This window comes from Asterias amurensis, chromosome 1 (genome assembly GCF_032118995.1).
Source record: "Asterias amurensis chromosome 1, ASM3211899v1".
In the NCBI taxonomy this organism is placed as follows: Eukaryota; Metazoa; Echinodermata; class Asteroidea; order Forcipulatida; family Asteriidae; genus Asterias; species Asterias amurensis.
The window spans coordinates 22,836,444-22,849,166 of NC_092648.1; the positions used below are offsets into that span (position 1 = coordinate 22,836,444).

The following is a 12,723-nucleotide window of genomic DNA, read 5'->3' on the forward strand; positions in this document are numbered from 1 at the left end:
CAGTTTGAGAAAAACTCATTGCTGCCGCACTGTGTGTAATAGAAGTTCATTTTGTGTGTCGAGTTTCCAATCGTCTGGGAAGTCATTTCCTGTTAAAGCAGCTTAGTGGCTTTGGGACGGTATCTCGGTGTCTCTACGCTCAGCCAGCGGGGATCCAGTTTCTTCTTGACATGCGTAAATCCCTGGACCGTCCTGAGCGCATGTCACTCCGAAAGGCAATCTCATTCACACTAAGACCCAGACAAAGAGATCAAGGTGTACCTTTTGAAGGTTGCATTTTTTCGGCGGAAATTATCAGATATAAGAGGGATGACTATGCCATTCAGTGAAATCTACTACGGTGCGTAATACGTTATACTACCAATCTGCGTAATGTTAATGCCTTATTCAAGGAATTGCGTTACGACGTAGGTCTGAGCGATGTGTAGGGTAGTGTTTGATCCTTCCACAATCTCCTGACTTCCTCCTGCTGATGAGACAAAAATGATGAATGGAAATAGGAATAGCTCTTTGCCCCCAAGTTTTATGTGATATAAAAGTTCACCCTACATCTTTTTGAAAATTTGTATCATGTTTTTTTGTGGCCTTGAAAGCAGGATTATGGGGCACTGATGCATTGTTTATGACATGAGTCCATGCAGGGAGTCTTAAAAAAAAAGGACCTGGAAAACGGCTGGATTAAAAAAAGACAAAATTCCCCAAAACTTGTTTGAACATAAAACAAATCCATCCTCACTGAAACTACACTTAAACAAGGTTGATTAAAACTATTTTTATTCAACTGTTTCAATTTTGAAAGTGTACAGATTTACAAGGGAGGGGTTTGTGAGGTGAATGGTTTTAAGTGTTTGGGTTCCTTTTTGTACGGCACAAAACACAGACGTCCACTGATTTACATTAAAATCACAGGGAAAGCTTCCCTTAAAATATTGTATGCTGAGGTTCTGTACTTTGCAAGAAATGAGTAAAACATTCACACACACAAAATGTTGTCTCCAGTGAAATGAAAATTGTGTTAGCAATGAATCAGATTTACGCGAGTCTCCTGAAAACATTGCTCTGTGATTTTACCTTTTTTTCCTCACAAAAAAAAAATTGACAACTAATGAGGTTGACACTTCTACAGCCGGATTACATTACATACATCTTTATTCGCAGTGAGTAGGGATTCATGTCATGGCTATAAACTTGATCTACAAAAGGTATCAAAACCCTTTAAGGACGTGAAGCCTCTCGGATAAGACTTTTCTCACCTATCTCTCAATTAATATAATCCGGTCATCAGCTTCCTTCCCTCAAACCTGTCTTGAGACACCGTGTACTTACCGCAATGCACACAAGGAAGCCATTTGTAACTGAAACTGTATTCACAAAACGCAACTAACTGACACCGCTGCAGATCATGTACATTATGTAAATCGATTGGTGTTGACATGTAATAGATTATGTTGTTATTGAAATTGAAAGACGCGTCCGTCTGTAGAACTAGCAATCCAAATTATTAGAATTAATTTTACAAGATGCTGACATTCATTCAATCAAACTCGGAACAAACTTTCACTTCTTTAATTGATCTAACGGAATCAAAGAAAAATGTAGTTGCTTTTTTGGGGAGACTCAATTTTTAAAGGGTCATTGTTTCTTTTATGTTTAGTTTGCAAAAAACGGATGACTAACTTTAATGACATTTTGAGTTTAAGTTTACCTTTCTTTATTGATCAAATTGATTGTCAAGGTCTTGACAATGCAGAGTGGTTTGTTAGTTTTTTTGGGTAGAAAGCTTGACTCATTTTTAAAACTTCACAGGAAATTTATCGGTTCCTTCCTGCCAATATACATCAGGCTGGGTTGGTATCACTTTGTAATCAGGGTGAAAAGTTCAAAGCAGCCATCAACGACAATGTGGGTACTCCAGATGTGAAGGGTTTAGAAAGAAACGCTGAGTGTACATACTCAGATCTTAATGTCAAGATGAGGGTGGAGTGATTTCTTAACATCATTTCTTTTTTAACCAATGCATTGCAACGGTGAGTTTTTTTTAGCGTGAAGAAATCCTTTATAATGCAATTTTTCCTCGGATCAGCTGAATTCCTCTTGTTTATTTTCTCATAATTGTGCTGTGCCATTCAAACTTGCAAAAAGCACTATACAAAACCGTTGGAATTTTGTAATTTCCTCTTTTTTGGTGAAGTTACAGTTGCATGCCTGATTTATTCATTCCCTCCCCTTCCAAATAAAGTTTGTCCCTCCTCCAAATCCACGTTGGGGGGGGGGGGGGGGTGAGTAGAATGCTTGTTATCGGGATGGTTCAGCTGGCGCTTGCTAGCATTAATTGCTCGCTGATGGAAAGGAGCGCCTAATTAAATGGACCATTTCCAACTGTAATCTCATTGTGACAAGGAGGCCATGTCTGCTCATTGGTCGGTGCAAGATAATGGCTGCTGTTTTTAGCAATGGGGGTTACTTTTAGAGGCGGGGAAATTAAGTTTACCGCGTATTTGGGGTTAACTAGAATCATTGCATAATCAGCCGGCTTCGATAGTCACAATCATTCTGGAGGGTAAATTTGAGTTTCTTCCAAGATAAAAAAAAGAAATACAACAGCATGTTGCTAGTTTTTTTTGCATTCACTTATGAGTGATTTTAATTGTACTGTTCTTATTATTCCCCTTTAATTTTAAGGGCACGGTCATAGTTTAAAAGAAGAGCCAAATACCGATGAAAATGCGAAAATCATAAATGATACAAAAAAGGCACAAGTAAAGGTTTCAGCCAAATACAATGAATTATTTTACTCATTTCTCAAAAACTACAGCATCCCAGCATGTTATATATAAAAGAAAGCTTTCTACAACCATTATCTTTAAACCGTGTAAGTTTACTGAAAATCTGTGGACCTTAGTGTTTTGTGTTGTACAAAAATTACCCAGACCCTTATGAGATTCCATTCAGACAATGGTTCTGCTTGAGCGTCTAATACTCTCACGCTACTTATTTATTACCGTGGGGAAATATATCGGACAACTAATTTGCTTTTAATTAAGTAATTTTATCACATTGTATATAGACTTCAGTGACCCTGTAGCACTGCCGCATGTAACAATGTATTAATGTCTATTCCGTCGCAATAATAATTGGAATCTTTTCATAACATACTTTGCCTCGGGGTACTACCTAGCATTAAATCAAAGTGTTATCCGGTCTAAGTACGGTCTATTTAGGGTGCACACCACTCAATAGAGAGAAAAAAGGGTGCCAGCATCATGAATATTTTGTACCTCAAAATATTCTACATTTAGACTATTTTGAGAGCCAAATAAAAAGGGACATTCTGCAAATTTCCCCCAATGTGACCTGGAGGATGTTGAAAAAAAATGGTCATATTTGCCAAGAGCTATAGGTAAATTATTTAAAGATTGATGCTCAGACTTTTGGAAATTTGTATCAGGGTAGGTAGGGGTGTTTTTATTCATGTGCGTACACAGACATAAAAAACGTTCAAGTAAAGCAGGAAAAAACACTTTTACAGGACAAATAAAATTTATCTATAGATGGATTGGTCCATAGAATTCTAGAGGCAGCCATTTTGTTCATCCCCTTTTACAATAAATGTAGGCCTATCAAAAGCAAGGCTATGGGAAAGATAAAATATTCTGGCCCCTTTTTGTGGAAGAACAATCAACAGTCAATTTATTATGATAACTTTGTGCAGAAGACAGGGAACATGACATGTCGAAGATGGTGGATCAGCGGGATGAAATTTCTTTGAGTCCTCACATGGTTTTGTAAAACAGCCAAAACGCAATCCACCCACCTGTGACTTGAAAGTATGCTCTTACGTGTGCCTGCTTCAGACCAGGCACCGTATTATACACTGCAAGCCCTTCATTATGGAAAACTGTATCGTGTGCGATGACCATACTATATGTGTGGATGGATCCACAAGATGATTAAACAGTGCCAACAGCTACCCTTCTACATCGATTGGATCAAGTAGCCATAGGGACACGGGGTCTTGGCTTCGTTCCCTCTTGGATTCTTTCCCTCACCATGGGATACAGAGGATCCCTCCAGGGTCCCGGTTGCAATGGCTGGAGAAGCATGAAGATCGAGATGGAAGTGTTAAACCAGTGAGTGCCAAAGTGGTGGCGATATTTTTTTATCTTGCTCGAGGGCTAACATCGTCATCCATCCAGTGACTGGGATTTTCAGTCATCGATCCTATAGGGTATGGCATCGTTTGGTCAGTTACCTCAGGTTGTGTGTGTCGAGTTATAAACCATGTAGTTTTGCCCGTTGGCTGAGGTTCCTCATCTTGTCATCAGTTATCGCTGGAGACTCGCTGTATAATATGAAGAATGCATTTGTCAGCTGGGGTTGTGATGTCAACTTAGTATTTGAATATATCATGGGCCCAATAACTAGCATTATGCATCCGTTTGTTATTTTATCCAGATAAGAAATATACACAGAAATATGTATATGTCAGTACTGTATACTGTATTTATATATTTGTATGCCTCTGACAAAGGGCCACTCTGGATTGAAAGATGAAGCCATTTCCCCTACTAGTTTAATATAGTTTAATACATACAAACATATATTTGAATATCTTTCTGCATAATTGGATTTCTATTTGAAATTCAAAAAGTTGATCTTTCAAAAAAATTACTTTTAAAATTATTTTAGGGTTTTTGTTGGGAGGACTGCGTGGACTTGTCAACTGCAGAAATAAAAAAGTGAAAACCTTAGCTCCATGGTCAACTGATTGAAACTAATTGAAATTATTCAATATTTATGATTGATTATTAGCTATCAATCCCCGTCTTTAATTTGTATTCATTCGATTTACCTCATGTCATCCTCACAATTATCTTGGTTGTGCCATTTTTATAGTCAATGTCTCTGTGTGTTTAATACAATGTTGAACAAATTGTTAGGCAATTTGGCGTTTAACAGGCTTACCTGTTGTCTCCCAAAATGGTGACCATGGCACAGTCTCCGAGTGCGACAGGGATGCGGGTGGGCATTACCAGAGTGTTTTCAGAAGAACCAATCCTTGTTGCCATCACAAAAATCACTGTAGTTGAAAAAAGGTCCTTGCTCATACGTGACCCCTTCCCTCTGATGCTACAACAACCTCAAGATTAGCAGATGCAATTATTGGGCGTAAGCAGGTGTTCCTGTCTTGCTTTCTGTAGTTGTGTTTTTAAGTGATTGAGGGGGGGGGGGGTATTTTCATTCTTCGGAAGCAACATTTGCATAATTAAAGACTGGATTTTTCGCTTCAGCTGGCTGTATAAAGACTGACCGATATATATTGAGATTATTTCAGACTTTTATCAAAACTCGGATGTCTGTATTGAGAAAAAAAGGTATTTATAAAACCACCTTCTCCAGTGCTGATAATACTATTCTTAAAAGCTCCTTGATGACATCTATAATTCCAGGGACAACCAAAAGGTGGAATTTCCACCATTTCAGCAAACCAACTAAAATTTTAATCCTAGTTGTCAGACTTGTTTTGTCAGCAATGACTCTCACCCCTTGATTGAGCAAAAACATTTAACAATTGCAGATTTGATTTCTGTAAAAAATTCTGGCAGAAAACAAGCAGTGTTTAAAATTTTAAAAATAGCTGTTGTTGCATCTTGTTCTATCTCTTTTTAGTCTATTGTAAGATTCAAATCTGTTATGACCAGCTGTAGCCAAAAATCTTAATACACTATGATTTTTTGTCAAATTCCATACTTTTATCATCAAAGGCAAAATCCCATTAACTGACATACTAATACCCACAGAATTTAGAATTGTCCGGCATGGAATTATCATGCCACACAATTTCGTCAAATCATGAGTGTTTTTGTTGTTGTATGGCAGTCTTAAAATAGATGTTAAATTTGCATCGGGGATAAAGAATATTAATTAACAGTCTTAAAATAGACAGAGATTTTACAACACCATTATAGTGTCTGGCAAAAATATCTTAATGATAAAAACATCTCTAAAAAGGCTCTTTATAGAAACAATCAATTTTATCCGACCTTTTTTACAAGATCATCAACAAGTATGTAGTGTTTCCGTTAAGAGCGAGTTTCGTACTTTGCATCATTAGCAAACTCTTGGAACATGCTCGACGAAAGCCTAGAAATAATCAGTTTAATATCCGACTTTCTAGACATCATCAACAAGTATGAATGGTTTTCGTTAAGAGTGAGTTTCATACTTTGCTTCACGGTTGGAACATTCTTAGTGTAAGCCTAGAAACAATCAGTTTTATATCAGGCTTTCTAGACATCATCAACATGGTTTCTGTTAAAGGCACTGTACACGTTTGGTAATTGTCAAAGACTAGTGTTCTCACTTGGTGTATCCCACCGTAAGCATAAAATAACAAGCCTGTGAAAATTTGGGCTCAATTGGTCATCGAAGTTGCGAGAAAATGATGAAAGAAAAAACGCCCTTGTTGGACGAACTTGTGTGCTTTCAGATAGGACTAAAAGACTTCAAGCTAGAAGTCTTTTATTATTTTAGTGAGAAATTACCTCTTTCTCAAAAACTACGGAGGGAGTCGTTTCCCACAATGTTTTATACTATCAACAGCTCTCCAATGCTCACTGCCAAGTCCGTTTTTAAGTTAATATTTGTTTTAAGTAATTACCAAACGTGTACCTTCCCTTTAAGAGTAAGTTTTGTACTCTGCATCACAAGCAGACGCTGCTCACATGCTCAGTGAGCGTTCCACTTTCACGGCGATTGCAACGAACCTGCACACTACATTTTTTGCAGATCCCAGGGGCCCGATTACTTGTCATCAATTTCATTTCGATATTATGCAGACCTGGTACTGACGAGTGGACTAGCTGTCATTGATGACCACATACACAACTACGCATGGTGATGATTCACACTCTGGTAGTGGTTGACTGTTTAATTAATGACAATGTAACGAGATGGGTACTATGGTGTGTCGTCAGTCTGGTCTGCTGGTGTGAGACAAAGGCCCCTGCACAGTGTACATAAAAGAATTAATCGGGATACGTTACATAGTCTGGGTTATTCATCGTAAGCCAATACGCAGAATGTAGGGTGATACATAATTGAGAAGGCCTGTGTGTGTTGCTTTTTTTATTTTGACAGTAAATTAATAGTGCTATTATTTAATTACCTCTTAACAGGAAATGTGAGCATATTTGTACAAAAAATTACTTGTAGCATTTAGCATAGATTCTGCAATGCTAAAAAAAGGCGGATACAAGCTGCAAAATTTGTTTTAAGAAGTACTAATCGGGACTCTCCGATCTGGTAACAAATTTATGTGGGTAATGGGAAACTATAGCGTAGAAATTTATATTCTTGTGTGTTCAGGACCTCCTGTCACGTATTTGTTATGATTGATGTTCTCATAAAAATACCATGCTGCATATTTACTTGTCTTCTGAATTTTGAAAGAGAGTATTTCCAGCAGATGCATTCTTTAGATGATTATTATACATAGTATTTATACCATGGAGGTAGTAGTACATGGAAACATATTGAGAGACCATAACCGTTAAGCTCATTTGCATTTGGGGAGTGCTATTTTCAAATCCAATTGAACCATCAGCTGATCACTGCTGATTTTATGGACATTATTGCGCAGAGTCTAATGCTATGAGACGGCTTTCTACACTTCATTACCTGGAACCGTCACAAATGGGTTCTCCCACTGCACCAGCTAATGTATCCGCTCGATTTGTGCAAATTGCATGCAGATACTTTTTATTTGTCCATTGTCTTTGCACATGTGCAAGCAAGTCCACAGACCATTACAGCTTTATATCTGGATTTTGCAGGTTATTTCATATCACACAATTCCTTATGGCCATTGTTGTACTTATAACATCGGCATGGGACTTTTGATCAGCCTCTTCTTCTCTTTCTGCCTCCATGTTTGTACCAAACTTACAGTTTATTTTTGCTTCTCTGATGTTTTTGTATACAGCTTGTTGGCTTGTTCTATGATAAAGTTGTGCCTTCATGTGCAGAAAGCTGTAGTGGCTCAACTTATCCGAGTCCACTTTCATTCTGGACTCTGTACTCAAAATGGCTGCCAACCATATCGGCTGCAGCAATCCCTTGCTTAATGATCCATCATACATGATTGAGACTTCATATTTTGCATTATTGTGTAAATATGATTTTGCAGAATAAAAGCCTACATTATGTTGTTTTTTGTTTTTGTTTTTGTTGTTGTTTTAAGTATAGTTTTCTGTTTTAATTCAGGCCTCTATACTTTGTTTTTGAAAGGAAAGGAAAGGGCAAGGGCACCAAGGCATTTTCTCCTTGGTAAAGGGCACCTCTATGAGGAAATGTTGTAAATTTCTACTGGAGCATTTCAGCGGCACAAAGGCAATGACCAAAGGGCATGGAGGAAATCGTTTTGTTGCCTCCGTGAAGTATCAGGCCTGCTAATTACCTTTTAGCTTACCAGCACCAAGACACAATTGTCAAAATCAACCTGCGTCAAAAAGTATGCATACTGTATATCATAAACGAACCACTTCTACAATCAATAATGCTTTCTACGTTACACTCAGCCTTGATTTTTTCCTTCCCTGGTGACCTTTTCCATCTCGCTATGAAGGGCTCCGCTTCCAAGTCTCCCTCTTTGTAGATCATGCTAGTATTTATGAGCCGTGAGTGTAAACTTGGTTGGATTGGGTGAACAAGCAGAGCGGAGGTAAAAACCTGTCCTTTTATCATCATGCATTGCGAGGCCGGAGTCGTCGTATCAACTCTTTTGCCTGAGAGAGCTGTAGAGGGAGATTGATAGAAACATGAGACTGTAGATTGCGTCAAAGAACCCCCCCCCCCCCCCCAAACAATGACCTCCAAATATCACCAGGATGCAGCAGTTATTGCAGTTTTATTGCATCTTTCACAACAAGTTATCTAGGATCCGATTCGTCAATTCGCTGTAAAGAACTCAGATCAGGTGGACAGCAGAAAGCACAGAGATTATTAGTTGTTCCAGTCGGTGGATTCATTTTCGCTCATGCTCAATGAAATGTTTTTGATTTCTATTTATGGAACTGTAATGAGATAAAAACCCTTCTTAAATGAACGGATCGCAGGCACGTTTCACATCTCTATTGACCTCAAACACCAGAATAAAATATACTTTTTTTTTTTCAACCCACGAAAAGGTAGTATGTTGCTTGATCAGTAAATACGTTTGAAAGTCAAACTGACGTGGGTGCATTTATATTATACAGTCCAACATTTATCCTACCCACTCGGTAAAGAGTGTTTTGTATTAAATCATTACCTTCATATTTATATCAATGTTCGACACAAAATTATAGTAAATATGCAGGACGAGTTCATAACAGTAATATTGAATAATGTGCATTTTCAATTTTCATTTTTAATAGGTTTTTATTTATAGTGCATTTTATTGATGTATCGTACCCAGGTTAGAAAGCCTTAAAATAAATGGAAATAAAGCTAAGCACGATACTATATGATCTCACCTTCCCAGGGCAATGGTTACCATGCTCAGAACCCTTTCATCCCCCCTCCTCTGCCCAAGAAATAGAACAAAATGCACAAATGAATGGCATGACACTGAACAATCCCCATCCACACCCAATATCTAGCCACTGCCTCCAAAACCCCGACCCTCCAAAAAAATGAAAATGAAAATAAAATAATAATAATAATGAAATAAATAAATATAAAGAAAGTCTGGTTTGCCAATGTCCAATGGTTCAATGATATTTACTCTTGTACTCAAGAGTACGAAACTCGCTCTTAACGGAAACACTACATACTTGTTGATGATCGTGTAAAAAAGGTCGGATAAAATTGATTGTTTCTATAAAGAGCCTTTTTAGAGATGTTTTTATCATTAAGATATTTTTGCCAGACACTATAATGGTGTTGTAAAATCTCTGTCTATTTTAAGACTGCCATACAACAACAAAAACACTCATGATTTGACGAAATTGTGTGGCATGATAATTCCATGCCGGACAATTCTAAATTCTGTGGGTATTAGTATGTCAGTTAATGGGATTTTGCCTTAATTTTTGGTTAATCCATTCGATATCACTTAAATACCTTGATTTTCATTGCATCAGCATTTTGAAGCTTTGCTTCTTTATTTGCAAAGCGTAAAAAAAAAAGCAGATCGCCATTAACATGCAGGTCAGCTGCAGTGGAAACACTGGTTGTGTGAGATGATAGCTGCCAGAATTAATTGCCCCAGATTGCAAGAGACAATATTCCTGTTGAAAATTAATGTATGGACATCCATTATGCTTTTAGACAGAAATGCCTTGCAGAGAATTGGAAGCATTTAATGCTGATTAACATCTTCTGTATTTGCTCTAGAGATGACATGCATGTATTAATTTCATATGAACAAAGATGTTTAATTGATTTTCTCTTTTAACTCAAACTTGATGTTTATGCAGATTTTTTTTCTTCTCGTGGTATTATGAGATATTGCTTCTTTGGGATGGGTTTATCAATCACGCCACTGCCTTTTCAAAGTTGTTTGATAATATGAATTTTGTCTTTTAAATTAGTGTGTTTAATTTCATTCAGCTGATATTCTTGTTAACAAATTATCCATTTCAATTGTTCTACGATTGTAGGTACTGGATTGTACACTGTCCTGTGCACTTTGACCTCGACCAGGGTCTCTCGGAGGTCATGGGTCAACTTCAAAGCATCATGCATGCAGAAGGCAACAGCCAACTCAAACATGTGATAGACATCTCTAATGTGTGAGTATAACCCTTGAGTATTTGTCTAGCCGTCCCCGTGACTCTACATACCAGTCTCATTATCACACTCTTTTTTTTTTAGTTGTCTTGAGATAGAAGTCTCAGGATCCTTTTGTGTGCAGCCTTTGTGGGAGTGTTTACTCAACGAGTCCAGAGTGTCCCTTCTCACTCTAATGAGTGACACTAAACTGTCTCACGGTGGCCCAGCTTTCGTTTGGTTTGTGTCTGCAAATGTTTGCTTGCGCACGACTGAAAAGTGCAAAACATTTAAGCGAGGGGGGTTGGTTATAAGGAGGGGGGGGGGGTGGTTGGGGGTTGACAAAATGACCGGATGGCTCGACTGATGAATATCTCTTACCCGGGAATATGAACCAGCTATCTGAGCAGGGGAGCCCTGAACTGAAGCCAATGCAAATATCATTCAGTGTTTAGAAAGGGGGTTATGTCACCAGCCAGGCCTAGAGGGCTGAAGACTATCTCTCCATCAAGCGACGCGCCATCTTTAAGGAGGGACAAGGGGAGAGCTAAAGAGCTTGTATTACTGTATATATAACCACTCGTACAAAGGGTGGAATCTTGCGTCTATGGTTTTGCAGAGAGAACATTCAACAACTTATTTATATTTTATACTCTTATTTTCAGGGAACAACTTTTTTTTGTTTTTGTGTGAAGCCTCTTTGCTATTTAATTCATAAACATATCTGTCTGAATTGCATATTAAGTACAAACTTTGAGTCTCATTTTGGGGAAGCATTTTAGAAATCTGCCATCCCACAGAGACTAGATGATGAAATGAATATCTCAAGGGTTTATAATAATTCAATGGATTAGAGGAGTCTTCCTCCCCCAACTCGGTTTCAAACCCCCCCCCCCTCTCTTTGTATGAGTCCCTGTTTGCCAAACGATGGTACTCCACTTCCCCTGGTGCCTACTGTCTGTCCGTCCGTCCAGGGCCGTTGATTGCAAGCCAGTCGTTATTACCAAGCCTTGTAATGCACATGGGTAAATGTTTCTTTCGAGCGGCTCAAATCGCAAACCCAGATATGAAATCGAGCGGGAAAAATAACTGCAAGATATTGTTGCGGGTTTGTTTGGGGAGCCATGGTGGGAATCCGTCTCGTCAGCGTCTGCTGTAGACTGTGCTCAGTAATAACAAAAAGCCTATAGGCCCGTCAAGTATTAATTTTTAAGATGGTGCAGCAGTACTCGATGACAAAATGACGTCTTAAATTAATTATCAAAGTCTTCACAATTTTAAATATACCTATAGTTACTATATTTATCTCTGTATTTTTGCTTGGATGGCAACTATTTGAGATAAATGTGGATAACATTTGTTCATTTTTGAGTTAAAGAAAGCAAACGCTGGGCTTTGAGCAGAACATTTGTTTTTGTTTTTTCCCCCATTTTTATAAAAAACATTTTAAGATGGTGCAGCATTACATAAATTATGTATCCAATGAAAAAAAATTTGTCTTAAATTAAATATCAAACTCTTCTACTTTATTTACTCCCGGTTTTTATCTGTATGCCACTATTTTCAGAGTTGTTCACTTTGAGCTAAAGAAAGGTAAACCCTTGGCTTTAAGGGGACTATTAAAACACACCCCCTCCCATAAAAAGTATTTAAAAAATAACTTGTCAAAATATTTGTCTCTCGCCTTATTCAATGGAATATAATGTCTCTTTTTACATCAACACAACAACCAATACAAAATATAATAGGCCAATTGTGTACAACAAGTTAAAAAAATATTACCAAAATTGGTTATTTTCCTATAAAATATTAGTGGACTTTTGTTACTGTGACGGTTCCGCAAAAGGAAATAAATAAATATCAAGCCTGTATTAATTTTATTGGACATTCTTTGCTCTTTTATGTGAAACCTTGTGAAACTGAAACAGATTTTGAGGTCCGTAATTTACCTTGAGGGATATATACTTGAAC

The 12,723-nt window shown here is 37.7% G+C and overlaps 1 protein-coding gene across 2 annotated transcripts in view; it reads left to right on the forward strand.

Annotated features, from left to right (window-relative positions):
- LOC139954220 (ras guanyl-releasing protein 3-like) overlaps positions 1-12,723 on the forward strand; it is a 66,216-nt gene that overhangs the window by 33,431 nt on the left and 20,062 nt on the right. For both annotated transcript variants that reach the window (XM_071953942.1, XM_071953950.1), the window contains exon 5: positions 10,644-10,775. In XM_071953942.1, the coding sequence (XP_071810043.1) occupies positions 10,644-10,775 (132 nt within the window). The remainder of the gene's footprint in view (positions 1-10,643; positions 10,776-12,723) is intronic.